The sequence below is a fragment of the Equus caballus genome, chromosome 20 (genome assembly GCF_041296265.1).
Source record: "Equus caballus isolate H_3958 breed thoroughbred chromosome 20, TB-T2T, whole genome shotgun sequence".
In the NCBI taxonomy this organism is placed as follows: domain Eukaryota; kingdom Metazoa; phylum Chordata; class Mammalia; order Perissodactyla; family Equidae; genus Equus; species Equus caballus.
The window spans coordinates 16,277,472-16,301,029 of record NC_091703.1 but is presented as its reverse complement, the minus strand read 5'-3'; the positions used below and the strand labels follow the sequence as shown (position 1 = coordinate 16,301,029).

At 41.7% G+C, this 23,558-nt stretch overlaps 1 protein-coding gene across 10 annotated transcripts in view; it reads right to left on the bottom strand.

The window, feature by feature from the left end:
* JARID2 (jumonji and AT-rich interaction domain containing 2) overlaps positions 1-23,558 on the bottom strand; it is a 255,093-nt gene that overhangs the window by 88,118 nt on the left and 143,417 nt on the right. For 6 of the 10 annotated variants that reach the window (XM_070244931.1, XM_005603585.4, XM_070244932.1 and 3 more), the window contains one exon: positions 19,637-19,778. The exons of 3 other annotated variants lie outside the window; for them this stretch is intronic. In XM_070244931.1, coding sequence (XP_070101032.1) covers positions 19,637-19,778 — 142 coding nt within the window. Of the gene's footprint in view, positions 1-19,636; positions 19,779-23,178; positions 23,355-23,558 lie in introns of those variants that run through there. One more of the 10 variants, XM_023624480.2, reaches the window with a different exon arrangement.

The following is a 23,558-nucleotide window of genomic DNA, read 5'->3' as shown; positions in this document are numbered from 1 at the left end:
TATCTATGAAGTAGAAAGTAAAACTTTGATGAATTAAGACAGACCACAAGACTTCAAAGAAATGTCCCGCGAAGGAAGGCTCTCTCTATAGACCCTAGATACAGAAAGTTCAGAAATATTGTTCTCCTGTCGAGCAGCTTCTCACCTACGCCCTGAGAGATGAGGAAACAGAGGTTCAAGAAGGATATTTGGTCACTTGAGCACAACAAAGCTACTATTGAATACGATTAGAGAATACACAGTAACATTCTATCAAAATACTTGAACAGTCCATGGAATTCACATAATGGAATTTTGAAACACTTGGATAAATGAATGGGTTCATTTCTTATTGTGGGTTGGGGGGGCCAATGGGGATGAGAGAGCCTCTGTTGTCATGGCAATGGTAAACCAATGCATTCCCTTCCACACTTCACAGTGGTTAAAATAAACACAGATGAGAGGTGACCCTATTTGCCCTTGCAAGAATTTTGTGGAAATCTCTCTCCCCATCAGCCCCTGGAGGGAAGTGGCTCCATCCCAATCTCTATGCAACACTCTCTGGGAGATACCACCAGCCCTAAAAAACCCCATAGGCTAAAAATACAACAAATTCCTTTTTAAAAGATAAGCCACTGAGAAAATGTTGATCAGTGTACAGAATTGCCCTTCACAGCAAACATGACTAGCAGCGTGACTTCTGTGCACCGAGGGACAGCTATAGTGTTATTTAATGTCATCTCTCCTTCTCTGATCTCAAACACAACTTGCTTTGTAAAACACAGAAACGGTTAGGCACATAGTGAAAGGTGGAGACAGACTTATGGAGGTGTGTGTGTTTTATGAGTACATTCCCCCGCTGGGTATAAATTAAATTAAATCTTGTGCAAGCTGAAGCATGTGAAATAGGGGAAAGAATGAGAGGTACACTGGCACACACATATGTACATATTCTCAAGCCCATTCTACCTCTGCCATACACACACATATTCACACATACGCCCTGGAAAGGGCTATGGGAAAAACTCTTAAAGTCTGGAAGAAACATATAAACAGGGATATGATGGATATTGCATTGTCTGACTGTCAGCCAGAATGCCATCCATGAATACTAAGTATAAGACGAAGAAATAACTTACAGGGACATAGTATGGTTTTCAAGTTTTCCTTCCCAAATCCCCTGAAGAATGGTGGAAAACATCCCCAGACAGAGCTGTGGATGCATCTACGTGGCCAAAAAGAACATCACCTACTGTAAGCTTCAGGGAGCTGGGAATAATCTGAGAGAGACAGAATTAAAATCAGCCTACGCCACTCCCTTGCAAAGGGGATCCGAGATGAAATCACCGTCTGCTTTGATGAATTACTTGCAGCAGGAAAGCACTTCCACTCAGATAGCATGCCCTTAGGTAGGGCATATGAAGAGAAGCAACTATCTACAGTAAAATTACACCAGAAAGAGGAGGTGGGGGGGTGGGGAGGAGGCAGCAGGCAGCCAGAGACTGGTGTATAAATAATTTCAAATAAACCACAGGGGAAGGAAAGGCATTATATTATTACTCTTCTGCTTCTGCACAAGGCAGATGAACATGCTGAGGAAGGAAACATTTGGAGCCACATAAAGAAAAGGGTCCCAAAAGGCATGGTCTCAAGTAGGCAAAAGGAGATCTGCTAAGGGCCTAAACTCAAAATCTATGAAGGAAAGAGGAAGGCAGAAATAGATGGATTCACACCACACTTCACCCAGGGGTCTCAGTAAAGGTTTGTACAAAGGAGAACCAAAATCAGAAAACAACAAAATGATCACAGAGCACACCAAAGGGGGGGCGGGGGGGTGGAGAAGAGAAGAGAAGAAAAGAGAAAAGGAAAGAAAAAAGAAGAAATCAAATGAATTCATTTAAATTCTTACCTAAAGGAGTCAATATCAAGCAGAAATACGAGAAGAATGTTCCTGTGAGATCAAGCGTCCTGGGATCAGAGCTTCATCTACCTGATAAAGGCTAATTGGTCCAAAAGACCCTAACCAGAGGGGTAAATCACTGTCTTTTTACACAGCAACTGTACAGAGAATGGATATTTGCTTATTGAAGGACAATAATATGCCAGGGGCTTTAAAACATGTACAGTACTTAGCCCTTAGAGTAGTGTGATCCTCAAACCAGCAGCTGCAATCACTTGAGAACTTACTAGAAATGCAAATTCTCAGGCCTCACCTCAGACCTAGTGAACCAAAAAAACTGGGGATGAGACCCACCAAGCTGCGTTTTCACAAGTCCTCCAGGTGGTTCTCACGCGTGCTCAGGTCAGAGAAGCCCTGGGATGGAGCCACCCCTACAAGGTATTACCGATGCCATTTATCAACAATGATTTGGAAGCTCAGAGACTTTAAGTACCTTTCAAGAAACATCTGCCGTTGTCCAAAGCCGATGCTCCTTCTATTCCACCACATCAGAGGGCATTCTGTCCCTGGTACTGGACACGGAGACTGCTTTAAGTGTCAAAGATATACTTTTTAAATTTTACTTTTTAAATTAACAAGAACAGATTTGTCCAAAGTGATTTTAATTCTGGATTTGTCCTCTCACTTTCTGATAAATGCTGCTCCCAAAAGTAGCACCATAAAGAGTGCCACACTGGTGCCATAAGAACTGTAGGGTCCTAGTTTGCTCAGCAAACTCTCGGACACTGCTCAGCAGGGTTAGCCTGCTTACCTCGCCAAGGAGGCCTGTGAGCTGGCCCCTGCTGGTTTTATTTAGTAAGAGAAGTGTGTCCGTTCCCAATGGTGTGTCTTCATCGGCTACTGGTTTAAGGGGGTTTCAACAAAAGCAGTTTCAATGTTCCACGATGGAGCTATAACCTCTTAGGAAAACCATGGTGTCACTACCCAAAGTGCTATCTGGAAGTTTCTTCATTTCCTAAAATGCTTCCTTGAAAGTAAAAAACTATACTGGCGGCCTTAAATACTTTCTTTGTGTGCTAATTTGATGTTTTTAAGTAGGAATTTAAAAACATCTAGATGAGCAAACATAGGAGACTGGTAAAGATGGGTCTTTTTGACTGAGGACCAGAAAGCGCAAATGTTTGTCCTCGAATAGGGATAAAAGTTTGTCCTGCCCATCTGAGACTTAAATCAAGAAATGCAAACAACACGGACAAGCACTTGTTTATACCAAAGGAAGTGGGGGCAGAGGTAGTGGTGGTGGTGAGGTAAAGGGCAACACAAAAAGTGACATGAGCAAGCCTCCAAAGCACCTGCTGTCATCACTCTCCCTAACCTTCAAAATAACCTGGTCTCCAGAAGAAAGGGAAAGCTGTACCTGCCACGCCCTCCTCTGGCTTCCAACAACAGCTCCTACTCACAGCAGGAGGGCATCTTTCAAGAGACATGGGATTTCGGCTCTATGGAAAACATCAATGAGAATTTTGATTCCCAAATCCTTTCAAACAGTAGACATCCTCATCGTGAGGACTCACAGCGCCCCAGTCCTCTCCAAGCCTTGTGTTTCTCATGTATGGAACAGGATGATCTCACATTCACATCATCTATAAGGGCGTTATTTATCCCAGCCTAGTTCAATGAGCCTGGACGGTAGGAGGCATAAGAAATGATAATCAGGAGAGAAATTATGGCAAAGGCAGCTGAAATCTCTGCAAAGGGGAATAACTACAAGCTCCAGAAAGGCCAAGTGCCAGTCCACATTACACAATGGCATTTGCCAGAACAACAAGCAGATTACAGCCCTGCAATGTACCAGTAGTCTGCAGGCTGTCACCGTGAATGCAAACATACTTCTTGGGGGCAGAATAACAGCCTGAACAAATCTGTAACTCTGTTCTAGAGAAAGAATGACTCTGAAAACAACGTACATTTGAAAACTGTTAGAATCTCATCCTGCACAGTTCCAAGTTGACAGAATTAAAACAGAAGAAAGTTAATGAATATACCACAGGCTAATTACAAAGTTCCCCCCACCCCACCCCCACCAAGTTCGGCCTTAATCATGCCCCCTTTACTGGAAGCATCTTCTCAGGACATTCACTCCCCAGGAGTATGCAGGTGCTAAGGTGTGCTTCAGCCTGGAAAGAATGGCGGAGCAGTCCTACTACTCCCAGAGAAGTAGGCAGTGACAAAAACAGCCTTCCCACAAGATAATAAATAACCACTACACGGATTTACATCATACTACATCACAGCTACTATTGGCTTCGTGTATTTTTTAAATTATATTATCAGAGAACAGTTTACTTGATTCAGTAAAGCACCTGGCCTATTATACTATTAGATACTCAACAAAATAGTGCATCATATGAAAGAAGCAACATCTTAAAAGGACTCCATTCATTTCAAAATATGTCTGAAAGCAAATGAACAACAGGACAGACTCATTTTTAACACCTGGTTTTATTTTCCATTTAAATGCTTTGATCTTTCTACATTTCATATATGGTAGCTAACAGAAATCAACATTAAAGCTAATTCTACATAATCAAAGCTTTCTATAAAGTGGTCATATAAACTTTACAGAAATTTTCTTTAAAAACTAAACTCAAAGAACACAAAGAAACAAGAGTTAAGTTCTACTTCTACCTCTGGGAAGACCAAAATCTGAGAGCCCAAGAGAAAAAAAGGCTGGGAAAAAATGCCTATCATTATCTTTATGGGAGAATAATGTTTATTACCATAGAATTAGACAATCACAATAAATATGTTAAAATTTTAAAGTGACCAGAAAACTGTAGTCAAACTTAAGTTGGCGCCACAGGAAGAACCACAGAGCCTTTGGCAAGAAGACATTTTCCTTTTTCCTTCTCTTGGCATCACTAATTAACTACGGCTGATGCAAAGTCAGTGCCCTTATACTGTAGTAGTTTGAGGACTCCAGAACCTACTGTGAAACTAGAAACAAGCACGTCCTTATATCCTAATCAGATGTCACAAGAGAGACCCCAAGGAATAAGTTTACAAGTTATATTTTGGTTTCTGTATAGACCAATGTGAAATTCTGGACCCAGGGAGCATTTACAGAACCAGAGAGAGATCAGAAAGATGGAGAAACAAGTTGGGGAGGAGGGAAATGAAAGAGAAGAAAATTAAATTACTACTAAAAAGCAGTCCACTTGGTTCTTTCCTAACCCTTTAAAACCAAGCAATTAACAATGGGTAATACTTGAAAAAACACACAACACACAGACACACACATATGCACACATCCACCTTCCAATATGATAAGATGGTGTGAAAGACCTGGACAATTCTAAATAGGAAAATATGCTTCTCAAAGATAACACTCCTCTAGGAATGTTTCCTTTCCTTAGACTTTATTTGGCTACTCTTAGAATTGGTTTGCATTCAGAAAAACAAACAAATGTTTACCGCATACCAGATACTCTGCCAGCCACTGGGGATATACAGATAAAGAAGGATGATCCCAACTCTGAGGAAGCAGAGGGCCAAACCCTTTTAAAGCTTGAATGTCAAGTGAACCACACACAGCTTGCCGGCGATGATACCCAAATCCCCTTTCCACGAAAACACAAGAAAATCAGACTGATGATGCTGACTCTACACACAGTCTGGGGACAGGCTTTAAGCTAGCAGGACAAACTTATCAAGGTATTTTGTGAGGATTACACACTCTAAAAGATTCTATCTTTGCAAATCAAAGCAATCGAGCCCAAAGCAAAAGAGAGAAGAAACTTGCCTGGTATTTAATTTACTCCCCCAAAAAGCCAACTTATTATCATGATCTCTTCTTTCAATTTCTAATGCCGAAATGACTCCAAACCTCTCCCCTAACAAGTCACTTAGGTTGCTGCCGACCCCCCTCAGCCTATACTTTAGGACCTCTCCAGGGCCGGCCTGGTGGCGCAGGGGTTAAGTTCGCATGTTCCGCTTCTTAGAGGCCCGGGTTTCGCCAGGTTGGATCCTGGGTGCGGACATGGCACTGCTTGGCAAAAGCCATGCTGTGGTAGGCGTCCCACGTATAAAGTAGAAGAAGATGGACTTGGATGTTAGCTCAGGGCCAGGTCTTCCTCAGCAAAAAGAGGAAGATTGGCAGTAGTTAGCTCAGGGCTAATCTTCCTCAAAAAGAAATTAAAAAGAGCCTCTCCAGCCGACAACTGCCCCACCCCCGCCCACTCACCCTAAAAATGAAAGGGAGGGAACACAAATGTGAGGTGGTGGTAGTAAGAACAACACTCTATTCCCATCTGAGTGGCAACAATGTGCACCACTTTTAATTGAGCTGCTGAATAGCCAAGTGAGTTACTGACATCAAGGAACATTCTGCCCAAGAAGCCATGTCTAGCAACCCCTGCAGAAGCACTCACATGTGAACCACAAGTGACACTAATGGCTGTCACCCTCTTCACAGACAAGGTGACTCTAAACCCTCACAAACCCAGCATCTAGTGCCTTTCATGTGAGACACCTGGAACCAGTGTCTATGTGGTCGCTGTCCATTTCATCAAGGAAGATTTACGAACTGATAAGACGGTTTGGGGAGGGTCATACACTACTGAAAAGATCAGGGCCATGTTTACGTTTGTCCTTTGAGAGTGTAAAAGGCAAGGAGGGCAAAAATACGTAACAGAAACATTCATATTTAAAAGACTAGGAAGAGCCATGATACAGGAGGAAGGAAAGACACTGGCACCGAGTTTCCGTGGCAACCACAAAGCATGCTAGACCATCATTTGCATGGGAGGTGGAAGTGATATCCCTGCAATCAGATCTCCGAGGTAAGAGAAAAAGGAAAAGGCCAAAGCAGTAATAAAACTGCCTCAAATGAAGTTCTAGCCAGTTTCCTTAAACAAATACACGCAGCAGAAGTGTGCGTGCTTACCAGGAGCCTTAAGCAAATTATGGGGGCAGATGCCCATTCCTTCAAGTGTCTAAAAATTTGTCCTCAGCAACAACTAAAGGACAATTAAATCAAATGTATTTTGCCTATCTGTAACCATGCCTAGGACACACGGCTCTGGAACAAGCTCCACACTTCCTGTTCCTTCCTTCACACCAAGACCCACGTGCACTGACCTCTTAGGACCGTGAAGTCCGTTTATGCAGAACTGAGTATCTACGAAGACTTCTCTAGACAGAACTCCACATCGAGCAGGAAAAACAACTTGTTAAGGAAAGAGGACCCCACTGTCAATAATGAAAAAGCTTAATACACCACAGTTCCAGGAAGGTAAGCATTGACAGTAAATTTAAGGAGACACTGCACAATGCCAGAAAGGCCCGATCATCTCTCCCTGCTTTAGATTCCCACGCAGTGTTGCTTCACACACACCGAGGTACCGCCCCACCCCAAAGTACCCAGGCCAGACATGTGGCACTGTAACACACACTTCTAAATGGAAATTCCAGGATAACTTTAAAACTCAAGATGGGATGGAGCCAATGTAAATTTATACTAAAAGCCTTCTGATCAAAACCAGAAAACGACAGTGATAAGCTTTCAAATAGTACAGTCCTCCTGAATCCCTTTTAATTAGCCAAGCACTTCTATGTTTAAGTCAACTCTTCCTTTGGTATAAAGAAAAGAAATCAAGATTAGGGTTTGTTTTCCACTTCCTAAGGTGAAGACAGATGCCTGTTCCTTCCTCTAACAGACAGAAGCTAATGCTGTCCTTCAAAACGCATTCAACAAATATGAATTCAGCGCCTCTAGGCACATCTTAGCTTAGACTGATTCGGGGGTCAATGCTAAAGCATACCAGGCTCCTACCCAGTGCTGATAGGTTATTTCGTTTAATTCTAAGAATCACCTGGGTTCTTGGTAATTGTTAAGTCTGCCTAGCTGGGCCCATCCAACCTGGGGCCTGTACTTGAAGCCTGCGAGGCCCCCAGCCCACTGCAGTCCCTGAGGGCTGTCAATGTGTCGTTTCCGACCTCAGGAAGGTGTGGTGTGGGCATGTGGGGTTCGCCCTGCTCTCGCTGCGGGTGATTCTAACACCAACTACAAGAATACTGTGTCAATTCTGAAGCTTTTACAAGATAGAAAACTGGACTGGGACCTAATATTTTCTCCCCAACAACCACATATGTCCTTTCAAAATATCAGCTAACCTCTTGTCTCAAGCTCACCACCTTGGGAAAGAAAAGTTAGTAAATAAACAGTGCCCGCTCCCGGCCCTCGCATGATTCGGTCAGATAAAGCACTGAAGCACCCAGGCAGCCTTCGACCAAGCACAAAGAACCACTTCATGTGTCAGGGCCCAGCCCCACCCAAGGATAACCAAGAGGCTCGCAGGCATTCAGTGCTGGCCCTTCCTGCACTGCAGGTCTTGGTAGCTGTCGTCTCCTCCCACAGGCAAGCAGCCCAGCACCCAAGATGCTCATCATGTTATTAATGTTGCTCCACCACATGCAGCTACCGGGCTGATGGAGCCCTAGGCACTGGGCCTGTCTCTCTGCATTATTTTGGCTGATAAGCCCACAGCTGACTCACATCACAGTCTGTCAGGAAGTTACAAGAAGAGCTCCACCACAGGGTCCAGAGGACAGCAAGAGTTAACATCTCCCTCACTCTCACTTCTCCCCACAGAAGGAAAAACTAAGTGCACAGGTCATCTTACTGAAGATGCCCCAACTTCCCGACACATTCCCTAGTCAGTGGGCCCCTGTGTCCCACAGAGGTCACATCTTCTGTGGCACTCTCCACGCTACATTTGAAATTACGTGCTTCTCTGTTTCTTCTCTCTGAAATGGTGATTTCCTGCACTGCAAAATCCTTAGATCCATCCAAATACCTGGCAAACAACTCAAATTTTGATAATAATTTAGCCCCACTGGACACTCCTTCCTTGAGGGTCACCCTCCTCTGAGGGTTACAGTGGGATCACTTTGCTCAGCTCTCAGAATCCTCAGGCCTCCCAAAATATTTTTGAAAACACAACTCTTCCATCTCTCATCATCATCAGTGTTCCATGGTGGCTCCTCACTAATTTACTCAGGGTGAATAGAAACCATTTACTGAGTCCTGACAATATGCCAGGAGCTTTATCTCTTGGGCAAAGTACAGTCTTCTGTGGCTTACTTTTCACACCTATAAAATGGGGGTGATAATGAAAGACCTATCCCAAAGGGTTTGCTGTGAGGATTGAATAGGCTAATATATGTAAAGAATTTAGAACAGTTGTCAGCACATCACTATATTACGTATATAAGCACTATGTAAGTGCTATACAAATATTTGTCACAGCAATTCTGCAAAGGGGGACTAACTCTCATGGACAGTTAAAAGTAGGAATTGGGATTTAAATCCTATGTGATTCTAGAATCTTAAAAATTTTCTCCTTTCTCCTGAATGCGAATCAAGGACCTTGTCATAAAATTGTGCCAGAAAAAAAAAAAAAGTTCCACCTTAAACCATCTCATTCTGAGGATCACTCAGGGATAAGTCTCCCACCCTGGTTGTCACTTGCCTTAAAATCAGGAGGCCGTCAGGTATGGATACAAAATAGTCTACAGACGCCTGTGAGGTCCCAGGGACCCAGAATCAGTCTGACAGTTTAGAGAACCTCATGCACACCAAGGCCTTGGAAGGCTGTCTACCTGTCCCAGGAAAGATGGCCTCATGGAACGTGTGGGAGACAGCTGGGCTCAAAGGGAGCTTTCTCCTCCTGGAAGGTCAGGGAGCTCCAAGGGCCCAGGCTTGAGTCCTGATTCTGGGGACACATCTATTTTGGGAGTGCCAGGCAAGAGGCAAAGTTAAAAACATGGGCTGAGAAGGCTAAGCAACACATCCTGGCCACACTGCCTAGAAGACAGAAGGGAGGAAGACTGGTCACTAGGAAAGGAGAGTGAAGCTGCAGAAAAGCTCTCCAAGGAGACTGCCTTGAGGAAGCAGATCTGGACACTGCTCCAAGAACAGGGAACTTGGAAAGGGCAATTGCACCTTAAAGGACAATCACAGTTCCAAGAGCCCTAGAACACTGCTCTTCATAACTATTTCCAATCCCCCTCCCGACCACGGCACTAAGGAAGACAAGGCCAGTAAGAGTCCGCGGGAGTGGAGATGAGAAGTGACAACCTTCCCGCAGCTCCTGCGTCGGGGATATCCTCTCTGGGAGGATGTCAGTGCTTTGCCCAGGCGGATGTCAGGCACACAGAGGCACCTCTCAGCCCTCATCATCCTGGTTTGGGTAATAATTTTCCTTTGCTTCAGCTGGAGGCAAAGGGTAGAGGGTGCGAAGAAAACACTCCAAAGGGAACCTGCAGTCGACCCGCCATTTAAACCAAACCAATCTACCCATGGACATACCATCAGAGTAACCCCAATACCAGCCCAAGTTTAGTCAATCACCCAGGAACCTCATTAGCCACCCAATTCCACATTCTTCCTTCTTTAAGTCGAAATCCACCCCTGACTTTAATCCTCTGGACTTGCATCCTCTAACAACTAACTACACCTCCCACCCCTCAAAACCACCTGGCCCTCAGCTTTCTTTCTTCTAAGAGGTGACAGAGCTGTACCTTTAGGCCTCCGTAAAGGGGTCTGCCTGGCACCTTTAGACACTACTCATGTGCACAGAGGCCGAAAACATAAGAAGGAAGACACAGATGGACGCCAGAAGATGCTTTATTGATGAGAAAGAAGATCTGCCTCTTGTAAACTAAAGCAATGCATAAGGTTGTTTGTTAACCCCCAAATCGTGCTATACAAGTAATTAAGTAGTTAAAATTCCTCCAAGACAGGAAGAGGAGATGGGGAATCCCACAAACCTCCCATAAATAACTTCATGTGCAAAACCAGTTAGACGTTATGTTTATTACAGCAGCTTCCTTCCTTCTGCAACCAGGCTCTATTTCACCATGGGGACAGAAGAGAGGGGGTTTCACTTTAATAGAGACAACCAGTGCCTTGGGGAGGTGAAGGGAGCGTGGAGGGGAGGGAACTCATGAAAGTACGATGTGAGAGGTAGGAACAGAAGCCCAGGGGATGTGGCTGAAGGGAAAGAACCTAACCATGAATGTGAATGAGCAGCATGTGCCATCACGCAGTAAACAGGACACGCACGTGCTTCAGCCAGAGAGAATTTCTAACACAATCAGAAATGCTCTCTCGGCTCTCTGCTATCCAACTTAAGACATTTTGACCCTCAGTTTCACCTTGGAGACCATTTTATCTGGGAAAACACTTAAGATCAAGGTTGGTGTAGGGAGCTGAGAGATACAAGCTCCCCTCCCAAACCTGAACGGTAGGAAAGGTGAAGTACATCCATAAGCAGGCACCATAAGGTGAACCAATACTTTTACTTTGCCCCTCTAAGCCACCAACTCCAGCCAGCTGAGCGAAAAGTGAAGAGCATACTCCCAGAGGGACGTAGGACAACCCACTAAAATCACAGATCTGTTTAGAACAGCCACCTGAAACAGAACAGTCAGCTAGGTCCGGAATGTTCTCACATTCAGGGAGAACAGCTCTCCCCATGCCCTTCTGCATGAAAACCGTGACCTTTAACCTCTAATATTGGAGCACTCCAGAGATAACTGCAAAAGTAAAACATGTTTTGCTCAAGATAAGCTAAGTCTTCCGCTTTCCTTCTACTGCTAGGTTTACAGTGAAGAAAAACTTGGTTTCATTAAAGAAGGAATACAAATACTGGCAGAGAAGAGAACACGTACTAGGTTTCATAATCTGAGGGGCCACAAGGGATGTGCACTGCACAAAAGGTACGCAGCTGAGGAGGTGAGTGGGGCTGTGATCCAGCCATGGTTGAGCTCAATAAGCCAGGTGCTGCTGGCCCAAAGGGAGTGCCATTCTGGAATCTGTCTGTCCAAGAGGTACCTGAAAGAATAAGACCTACATGTGACACCCCTGACGGAAAGTGACACGGTGTAGTGGGAAAGATCAGGCATTACAGATATGAAGACGTGGATTCAAATCCTGAATGCTACTTATAAGAAATATGTCATTAGTCAAGTATTTTGAACACTTGTTGACTCAGCTAGAAAACAAGGATAATAAAACCTTCCAGGTGTTTCATGAGGATTACAGTATGATTTATTAGTACACTATGTTTTATTCACTAAGGGGAAGTTCTTTTAAAGACAGAGGTTCTGGAACTTCAAAGAGGCTGAAGGATTTCTAATAGTCACATGCTCTCTGGTGGAGTGAGATTTTTCTATTTATAGGTTAACTGCTTCTTTATTTTGAAATTTTCTTTTTCATTGCATCAGGGCTTACTTATGCAATTCACTTTTTTCTCTTTTAATGACTAACAAAATTAAATGAAAAGGTTATGGCTGTGACTAAGATAAAGTACAAACGTGGTAGTTCCATTTGCTGGCAGGGCATTTCTTTCTCTCTTCCAACATTCAAAGAACAGACAGAACTTCTGCTTCTAGTTTAGATAGAGGAATAGGGACAAGATTTACTTCCTGCCTGACAGAACTAAAAATCTACACAATGACCATCACAGAACAAAGCACTGCAATCCCTGAAAGATGGGAAAAAATAATTGCCCAGGTTACTGACTTTACAGAGTTTCCAGCCACAGCACATGGAGCGGAAATATAAGCAAGGTCTAGAGGAATCTGAGTTGAGAGTGTGGGGAGGCCAAGATATTGAATAGAATCTCTAGGTCAGAGTACTGCTGAGGGGTAAACCACACAGAAAACTCTGGAATCTGCCATGGGTCCTCCTCAAGTATTTGCTGAGTACTGGGGAAAGCACATGTGTGTGAGGAAACTACCCAAAAGGAAGTATCACAAGAAAGGATTAGAGGGCAAAGGCCCCAAATCCTACTCAGGGCCAGGAACAGTGCCTGTACCTACTAGCCAAAACGGTAAACATCATAATTCACAAGTCACTGAGTACATTACTCGTTCGGGTTTGCCTGAATAGTGGGAAAAACTTAGCCCAACACTAAACACTGCTCTGGCCCTACCTAACAAGGCTGAAAAGCCAAGGCCCAAAAGTAACTTAATCACATCCTAGAGGAATGCTCAAGAACAGGTAGAGAAATACAAACATATCCAGCACCCAACAAAGGAAACTTTACAATGCCTGATACCCAATAAGAAACTACCAGGTAAGCAAACTAGCAGGAAAACGTAACCAAACTGAGGAGGACCATCAATCCAAACTGGCCCATAAATAGCACAGATGATAGAAAAGAGTAAGCATATTAGGAGAGACACTGAAGATTAGAAAAATACCAAAATCTAACTTCTAAAGGTAAAGACAACAATCTCTGAGATAAAAATTACATATCTGCAGATTTTGGATAAAAACTATCTAAAATGAAACAGAGGAAAACAAGACTGGGATAAAACGAACAGAGTATTATCGAACTGGGAGACAACTTAAAGCAGCATCTGAAATCCCTGAAGCAGGGAGGAAGGACACACACAAATATTCAGAAATATTGGCTCCAATCTTTCTGAAACTGATGAAATCTACAGATTAAGATTTGTGTTAGGAGCTCAATGAACTCAAAACTCAAGAAACGTAAGTGAAACTACACCAAGAAACATTGTATGATAGATTAAAAGAAAATCTTAAAAGGATGTAGACTGGGAAAAGATAGAAAAGCTAGACTGGGAGAAATGACACTTCTTGGAGATGACGCTTCTTGGAGAGTCAAGAATGACTGTCAACTTCTCATTAGAAACAATGCAAAGCAGGAGACAGGGGAGTGGAGCAGTATGGGGGCGGGGGCTGGGGGAGGGTTCTATACGCAGCAAAAATATCTTGTAAAAATGAAGGCGAAATGAATTTCTCACAACTCCAAGTGATTCCACGTTCTCATAAAATAAAAATATTTTCTTTAAATGAGAGTGAAATAAAGACATTTTCAGACACACAAAAGCTGAAAGATTCATCCAGCCTTAACAGATCTATACTAAAAACTTTAAAGTCTTTCAGGAAAAAGGAAAGGAAAGGGGTACCAGAGAATATAGGAAAGAAAGAAGGGCTCCAGAAATGGCAACTATTTGGGAAAATAGAGCAGATTGGCTGGACACATCTACATTTACTTTACATTTAATTCCACGATTATTTCCTGGGGTAATTAAAGCTGTCACATAATATTCCATTCTTCAATTTTGTCCCTTCTTTACCTTCTCTAAGTAGAAAATATGTTTCAGTCAAGATAGCTCTAGATTTTAAAAATTACAACAGTACTAACCTCCACTTTGTAACATGCTCTTCATAGCTGTAACAACAAAACAATCTGCAAATAGCCTGGTCCAGGAGGCAAATAAACATAACCCAAAAGTTAAAAGAAATATATCTGAGCTGTTTGTTGCTTGCTTTGCTTTCAAGTTTGGCAATAACAGCAAAGTGCATTTAACATTAAACTACCCTACTAACGCATTTTGTTAAAGGGAAATGTAAAAATTATTTAGGCTTTTAAAATGTAAATTCCTAAGGATGTTCACATTGAAAAACTCCAATTTCTAACACCGTATGCTGCCAAACACGAATCCTATGCATTTGGGCCTATCTTCCTTCCGAACTTGGAGGTATGAAAGTATTTTATATCAACAAAGTAACTCAGAACAAAAATAATAAGGAAATATTAATACTGACAATTCACCTGTGGCAGGAATACTTATTAAAAGCCTAGAGAATTCTCATAATCTTCAACACGTATTCATATCCAGAAACAAAACTGCAATAAGGCATGGAATCCTTGCTGTTAAAATAATTCCTGACATTCCAAATCCAATCTACTGGAACAGGACTATCTATCTTTGAAGTCAGTGAGTCGTATACTGTCAAAGGCCGAACTAAAATACAGCAAGTCTTTAATAAAAACAAAATAGTTATGTCTCTGTAGAGGCACAGTCTGCCCTTTTTCACTAGTTCAGTAGATTCTCTTGGAGTTTGTTTTCAAAAGTGTGTCAGTGATCTGAGCATTAAATACTAGCAAATAGGGGCCTCGCCCCTAAGGTGAGGCAATGAGTCATGTGTGAATAGCTGGGATGGAATCTGCTCACCGACATCCCATCTTTGCAAACTACAACCTCACCCCACTCGTGCCTACTCCATGCAATCAAATACCTGGTCACACTAAGCTTTGCAGAGGAAATTCACACTATACAGCACAAGGGTCCTTCCTGTGACTCAATTAACGTCAAAAGAGGGTCACACGCCCACACTTTTCCAGCTGCCCACAAATGGCTGTGATCATGGTGTCATGGAGGGAGACATAAATCACAATTTGTATAAAACAAACTTCCTCTAACACACATTTGAGAAGTCTTCAATGACTGTGCACGTTCTCATGTAGCAATTCATGTGTCACATACACAAATGATATCTAATAACGTCTAACACATTATTCATTATAAACCTGAGTGCTCTTCAAGAATTAACCTGTTCAGTATACAAAACCACCATGAGGTGGTTACTATTATCAGAGAAATTTTACAGATGAGGAAACTGGGGCCCAGCAATGTTACAGAATCTGCCCCAAGAGCATGTAACAAGTAAATGGTGAGCCAGAATAATAAAAAACACATGTGGGGCTGGCCCCGTGGCCGAGTGGTTAAGTTTGCGCGCTCCGCTGCAGGCGGCCCAGTGTTTCCTGGGTTCAAATCCTGGGCCCGGACATGGCACTGCTCATCAAACCATGCTGAGGCAGCGTCCCACGTGCCACAACTAGAAGGACCCACAACGAAGAATATACAACTATGTACTGGGGGGCTTTGGGGAGAAAAAGGAAAAAAATAAAATCTTAAAAAAAAAAAAAGAAAAAGAAAAAACACGTGTTGCACCAGTCTACACTCTTAACCACTATGGCACACACAAGGTCCCCATGACACATCCCTAAGAATTACCACTGTCTACATTTTTCCTACTTATTCCCTCTACCCACTCAAAGAAAAAACAACATAAATACACACAGTTAATTTCGGTATACATTTGGGTGCTCAACTAATGTGACCCCCGCTGTGGACTACTGATTTTGGGTCTTCCATTTACTTATACCTAAAAGCATACAATAACCAGCTTCTTTGTACAACACCTTCCTTTCCACTGGTCACACAGATACTCCCTATCTCCATAACCATTATTCCAGAGTTTCTCAAAGTCAGTCCCTATCTGACTGGCAAAATCTGTCCATTCTGGCTTCTGAACTTCCTTCACGAAACATAAATTTTACAACAACCAAGTAGAATGGGATAGGCGACATAAGTGTGTGTGTGTGGTGGGGGGTGTATGGAGCTAGGCACAGCCACTATCAAATTCAAAAGGGGCTGATTAAAGACTGAAAGTCTCTATAATGTTTCTACTCTAAAATGTAAAAACTACATTAATGTATAATTTTTAAACAAAAAACTTTTTTTTGACTCACCTACCACAATGATCAAAAGCAAAAGAAAACCAACACCTAGGAACACCCAAGAGTGCCAGGTCTGTCAGATATTCGATGGCTGGGCTGCCCTATCAATCAAACAGGCAAAGAGCTTCTAGAGAGAGGTGGGCTTTCCTTTTAGAAAGAGTGATTTTAGATGATGACCTTCTAACGGCTAGGTAAAAAGACACCTTTTATTTTTGTCTCAATAAACAAAAATAAATCCTATCGAACTCTGGGTTCTACTGCTTTCTGTGCCAAAAAAGATTCCCAACTTCAATTAAAACAAATGGCATCAAGTACATAGAGCCGAACACATCTTAGGGGGTTTCCTGTAGAAAAATAATACTTTCTAAACATGAGGGATTGTTTTGACTGAAGACTTATCATCAGAAAATGGAATCAGTTCAATGTGCACTTTGGGAACTCAAGGAAAGATCCAAACTGAGGCTGGCATAGTCTACACTTCAGATTTTAATTTTTCTTAACATGGAAGTCAAATACATGAATTCCCTTTCTTTCTTCCCCAACCAAAAGGCCTATTAACTGAAGACCCTAAAAACATGTACCTAAAAGACTAATTAACTGTTTGAGAATAGGGAGCAATTCGTATCATTCTACAAAAGAGAGAGAGAGAATGCATTTTCCAAAGCAAATACACAAACCATGACTCTGGGGTTTTAGGATTCAACGATTTCTCCTAGAAAGTCTAAATGCCAACACACAATGCAAATGGTTTAACTATGAAACATGCTCTTCTCATGTATATATGAGGCTTAGGGAATTTTAGACACAAGGTAAAAAATAGCATCTAGTCAACAATCCACCCAATGCTTGAAGCAACATTTCAAAATAACCACTTTAGGTAGTTACTCTGGCCTTGACTTACCAGCAGAAATAGCACATTCTAAGGTGCCACATATGTAAGATGATGCATTGTAGCTTGAACAATACAATGACTAAGCTCCAAAAATTCAGGCGCCAGTTCATACATCCTGCCTTAGAAGGCAGGATTCATACAAAATTACTTATACCAAATACCAATGAGAGATCAAAACAAATGAGCTCTTAAAAGTTGGAAAGTCTTGGGGCTGGTCCAGTGGCATAGTGGTTAAGTTCGTGCACTCAACTTCTGGGGCCCAGGGTTTGCAGGTTCAGATCCTGGGCACAAACCTACACACCACTCCTCAAGCAATGCTGTGGTGGCGTCCCACATACAAAACAGAGGAAGATTGGCACCAAGATTAGCTCAGTGGCAATCTTCCTCATCAAAAAAAAAAACACAAAAGTTGAGAAGTATTAAAAGTTATTATTTTGTACTAGCCATGTACCCTGCAACAGTGCAACAAATGTATGCCCTAACTAAAAACCCCTCTTCCTATAATCCAGGCCACCCACAACCAGCCCTAAATCTAGCCTAACCTGTCAAAAATCCTTAATCTATGTTATGTCCCTGATGGATTTCACTAATAGAACATGACCATAACCAAATAAAATGCTGCTATGACTCATTACTTCAGTAAGGCACTTGGCACACTAATAGTTAAAGCAGATTAGCAATGGTTAAGTTTTCCTTAAATTCACCCTGAACAAGGTTTCTCTTTTCCACTGTCCTGGAGAACTAAAGTTAAACGACTGGTTTGCACACAGCTGCCAAATACTACCACAAAGAGGAAGCCAGCAGCACTGTCATCTGAGATAGGCACTAGGAGCCAGGGACAAAGGACTCCCCTGCAAGAGAAATGAAACCTCCTCTTCCGTCATCACGCTCCCATGCTGATTTTACCACAGGTGAGGGTCACAGCCAGCCACACAGCTAAAGGATTGGGTACTGTCATTTCCCACCACACACTCACACAATTTTGCTCCCTAAACAGAGATGAAAGAAGACACGAGATGCATGACCACCCACCCATGTTTGGAAGCAGAGATATTATTATTACACATTCCAATATATTTACTGCTGTGATTTTTTTTACACACACTGGAACTCTCTCTCTTGTGATGATGCATTTTCAAAGTGGCGCAGGCCGAATTTTTCTTCCAGGGGATCTGAACCCTAACACGCTTATCACTGAGACACTCACCCAAGTGTCTTCAAAAAGAGTGACACACAAAGCACACTCAGTACACTGCAGAGAGGCTTGGTACGTATACCTGCTAACCATATAACCACAAACCTAATGATGCCTTCTAAGACACGGTGCTAATGATTAAGAGAAAAGGAAGATGGAAGTTAACACAGACTCTGTTCAAGGGCTTTTTAAACAAAGACACTGCATAATGGAGGAAAATAAACTAAGACTGAGCTACGCATCTCAACTTCCAGATCCAAAGTACAGTTCTCTTAAAGATTTTAAATATCTACACAGGGCAAATCTTGTCCTTTCCTCTTAATTTTCCACCATATTCAGTTCTTCATTACATTACACACATCTAGATAGTTTCCAAAAAGTAACTAATTCCGTAGAAAGAGTAAACAAAGAAGACCAGATGAGGGGAATTTCTTTTCCTTTCCCCAACCTTTCAAACTAAGAGATTCTAAGAAAAAGTCGTTTATCTAGTCCTCCAGGACAACATCGAGTATGAGAATGGAAAAGGAATGAAATGAAATATAAATGGGGGGGGAACCCCCCCCACACACACAACACATGAGAGATAAAGCAGACAACTAACAAAGGGTTTTAAAAACACCCAATTAAAAGCATTATTATACAATGTCACTAACACTGTTTGACCATGAAACCACAAACTCTTACCAAACTACCATAGCCAACTTCCTTATCAAACTATCTTATTTAGGAAAGTCACATTTAAGAAAGAAAAAAAAAAAAAAAACCTGCTGGTAAATTAAAAGTTTTAAGAACAAATTCCACAACTACTAACTTGGCTAAACATGAAGTGGATTTTTCCTTTCCTGATGAGGAAGGACAAAATTTCAGAAAATACCACATTTAATTCTTCAAGATTTTTAGAAGCATCTCTCTTGAGAAATGGCAAAATATCACCTAATATACTCAAGCATACTACTGATGAAAATCAATTGAAATGAACAGTTAAGTCAGGAATTACAAGTTGGCAACTGTTTGACCATTTTTTATGACAGGAACATATTTTGTTTGGCCCACAGCATTTTTTTTGTTTATTCCTCTTTATTTCTAATTAGCGGACAATATTTAGAAACCAGGGCTTTCGATACAAAACTCCAGAATTCTGGCTCTTCTATGAAAAATTGGGAGATCAGGCGAGTGGGGCCAAGTTTGGCCCATGTGTCAAACACTGGCACCTAGATTGAAGTCCCTGATTTAAGGCATCAGTTATTTCAGCCTTGAGTACTAACCTTTTCCTCGACGGCCCTTCTTCAAAATCTGAAGAACTAACATCGTTGCTAGTAGAGGACACTTGGGATGCATCGTCCTTCTCATTCTCTGACTGTTCTGATGCTGGTCCTAATCCCTTAGACTGGCCATTACCAAGGAGCCCTACAGGTGAGAAAAGGGGACAAACACTTCAATACATGACATCAGGAAGCAGCACTTTACCACAGGTAACCTACACAATGGCTGATGAGGACAGACAAGAATTTGGACAGAGGAGAATTAAAAGGCACATATCCCTTTTGAAGAAGGAAAAAATTCACACTTCATCCTACTTTAGACCTTTTAAGAGAATGAAATGCCTAACAAGGAAAAATTTTAACAGTCAGAAGTTCAAGGAGAAATTGGTAATCATAATGTTCTGCAGGGTTCTTTTCTGAAGTACATAAACATCTTTTTAGGGCTGGGGCGGAAAGGAAGAAAGGCATCTCAAGTATTACCAATTCAAACTAGTTACGCTTCAAGGGCTAAATATTTAGTCTAGAAAAACTGGAATCATTTTTGGAATTGCCTTCAGGAACCAGAACCTGCCGCAAAAGAAAAAGCATCATTACTTTGTAGCCATATCTCAGTTTAACCAGAAATCCTACTACACAACTTTCACTTCATGGCAATCTATTATATTAGACAGTCACCATATGTGCCTTTGATTATCTCAAAGAACAAGGATTCTCTCTGACTGCATATATGGCACCAAGCACAAGAGGGAGTCTTGGGACCCCAGGATGTGTTTTCAGTAACCAAACTGGAGAAAGGTCCTAGGGAAGGGGCTGTGCCAAGTGATATGGAAGTATTTTATCCAAGTTATATGGAAGTATTTTAACAAGCAGTAAGGCTACACTAATGAGTGACAGCTGAATAATAGCCTGGTCTTCTAGCAGTTGGATGTCCTTGCATCTAGGGTTCTGCATACAATTCAGGTTCCACCAATGGGAAGCATCCACAAATACAAGTGTCCACAGCAACTGGCCACCAATGTCACTGTTTAGTCACCAGCCTCGTGGGCATCAGAAGCTAGGCATCAGGAGGAACGGTAGCAAGGGATCTGCATTTTCACAGCCAGAGCATTTGGCTTTAAAGCAAAGACCAAAGTGCAGGGCGGCCCTTGATTTTTGTTCTTTCAACTCTTCCATCAATTTTGTAAGCACTTGATTCCCTGTATTAAATCCCTTTTTGGATCAAACATTTAACAGTAGCTCCTATTGGCTGCACTAGACACTATACAGAATATAGTATATATAGTTGGCAAAATTTTCTGAAAGAACATAGTACACTGCAACAAAATCCTGGCACTTGGGCTGTGCAGGCATGCATGTCCCCAGGTATCTGTTTTTCCACCATTTCAGAGTATGAGGTTAGAAATCTAATACAATGCAGTAAATAAAATCCCATGGCTATCATATAGACATGTGGCTTTAGGAGTCGTGACTACAATATGGAAATGAAAACACATACAGCTTCCCAAAGAAAGACAAAATGTAGGGAGTTTGCACTATGAGGAGAAAAGAAGGCATAACTGTGTGAAAATCTGAGTCTACGGGGAGAAGTACACCCAAGAATTCAAAAATTAGAGTTGTTCTATGCAATACAGTGGCCACTAGTCACATGGAGCAACTAAGCATTTGAAATATGGCTACTGTAGATAAGAAAATAAATTTTATTTTTATTTAATTTTAATTAATTTAAAATTGAATGTAAGTAACATTTCATTAATAATTTTATATTGATTAATTCTTGAAATATTTTGGGTGTATTACTAGGTTAAGTCAACTATATTAAAAGTAATCTTACCTGCTTCTTTTAATTTTTTTAATGCAGCTGCAGAAAACTAAAATTACATATGTGGTTGAAATAATCTCTGTATTGATCACCACCAAATTAGAGCACTTTAGTAATGTCACACTGGGTTTGCTGGCCCATGCAATCACTAGGATGACACAGACAATACTTAACCAAGGTTAGGAAACTGGCCAGGGACACAATATAAATCATATTTGTAAAAACTGGAGAAGATGGATGAATCGCCACACTTGAAAAAGATGGGAAATTCAAAGTAAAAATTCAGGTTAATCAGAAAAAAAGGAGATATACATCTTAAATATTAAGTGTGCTCTTGGTTGAATTCAAATTTTTCAATAGTATGTAAGTACATAAAGGAGAATAAGCAGAAAAGGAGAGAGAGAATCTGACTTCATTCATTCGTGCAACACCTACCACATGACAGGACACTGGGGATACAGGCATAATCAAACAAAACCTAAATTCTAGTGAGAGGAGATAATCAACAAACCACATGTATGAATCAGTTCGTAGTATGTGCCAAGAAGAAAGTCTGCACTTGTAGGGCAAGGAAAAAGTGACAGAGGAGGGCAGTGAATATGAAATAATGGAACCAACAAGCAAGCGTGCAATACCAAAAGAAGACTAGCAAAGTTGGGATTTGCAATGTGCCTAAGAAACAAAAACCAAAAGACAGGTGATGGTGGGGGTGGTGGAAGTCCAGGAGGAGAAGGAAGAAGAAGAGGTGATTGTTTTGAAGCTCAATTTGGATCAAGGAGGAAATAAGGAAGGACTAAGTGCTGCTAGGTGAAGCCAGGAAAGAAATGCTGCTGTACCCTTCGGCACACGACAGATCTTAAGTATTTGCTGAGTGAAGCAGCGACTGAGTGAGTGACTGAGTGAGTGAGTGAAATGATTCAGCAGAGAAAAGTTAAGCTATTCAATACCCTTGTCCTTCTGACAAGAATGATCTCAGCAGATTGTAAAGGTAGAGATTCTCAAACTTGTCCATGAATCAGAACACCGGCAAGCCTTGTTCAAACAGCCCCCTAGGCCTCAGCCCCAGTCTATCCTCTTCTAACAAATTCCCAACTGGTGCTGTTGCTGCTTTCACTGCTCCGGGGAACACATTTTGAGAACCACTAGTGCAAGGGAAAGCAAGGTTCAAGTCAGTAAGAGACCTAGTTGCCCTAAGACACAGTAAGGCCCTGGGCAAATGTGAGTTAGAGCCCAGGAAACCAATTATGATTGCACAGTCTATCATAACACAACTCAATAAGGCATCCAAGTTCTGTTGGGGCATTCTTCCACTTTTTATCGATAATTTTATGAAGGGGAAGAAGATTGCTTACAAAACTTGTCACAAAGCTATAAGAGTCAGCTAATGACAAATACAAACTATAATAAGTAACACACTGGAAGAAAGTGTTCATATCTAAGAGGCATAAATGTAAAAAGGTATATAATGTTTCTTCCCTTCAAAAAACTCAACTGTCCAAGCACAAATTCAGGGAAACAGGATTATGAAATTTGACATGAAAAGGGGGGACTTTAACTGTACGTGAGCTCAATGAGAGACAAAACGGATGGGGATGCTCTGAAACACTAAGGCATGACTGAGCTACATTAAAAGGATGAAAGTGGTAGGTCCACTGTCCCAAGCCCTCAAGCAGACTAGGATCTTCAAAATCTTTCACATTCCAAGGATTAATAATGACTGGTTTACCTGAACTAGAAGAGACATGGGTCGTTTGATTCACTTTCCAAATAAGAAAATGGGTCCATACATAGGGAATTGATTGCCTGGTATACAAACTGAAGGACCTCTGCTTTTCATAGCTTCTATTAAGAGGCAGGACTGACTTGTTCTGCTTATGATCGACTTTTTCAATTTGAGTACTTCCATCCTGTATATATCAGCACAGAGAAAATTTACATTTATTTTTAGTTAGTCTACATGGCTGGATAAAACTGGGCTTTCTCTTTTTTGCACACTTCTGCCCCCTTCCCTCATATCTCCAGTGTACTGGCTACCCCATTTCATTTTGAATATTTTAATCCAAGTCGCACAGCCTGCCCAATCCAGAAGAGCCAGGTCAGCAAGAT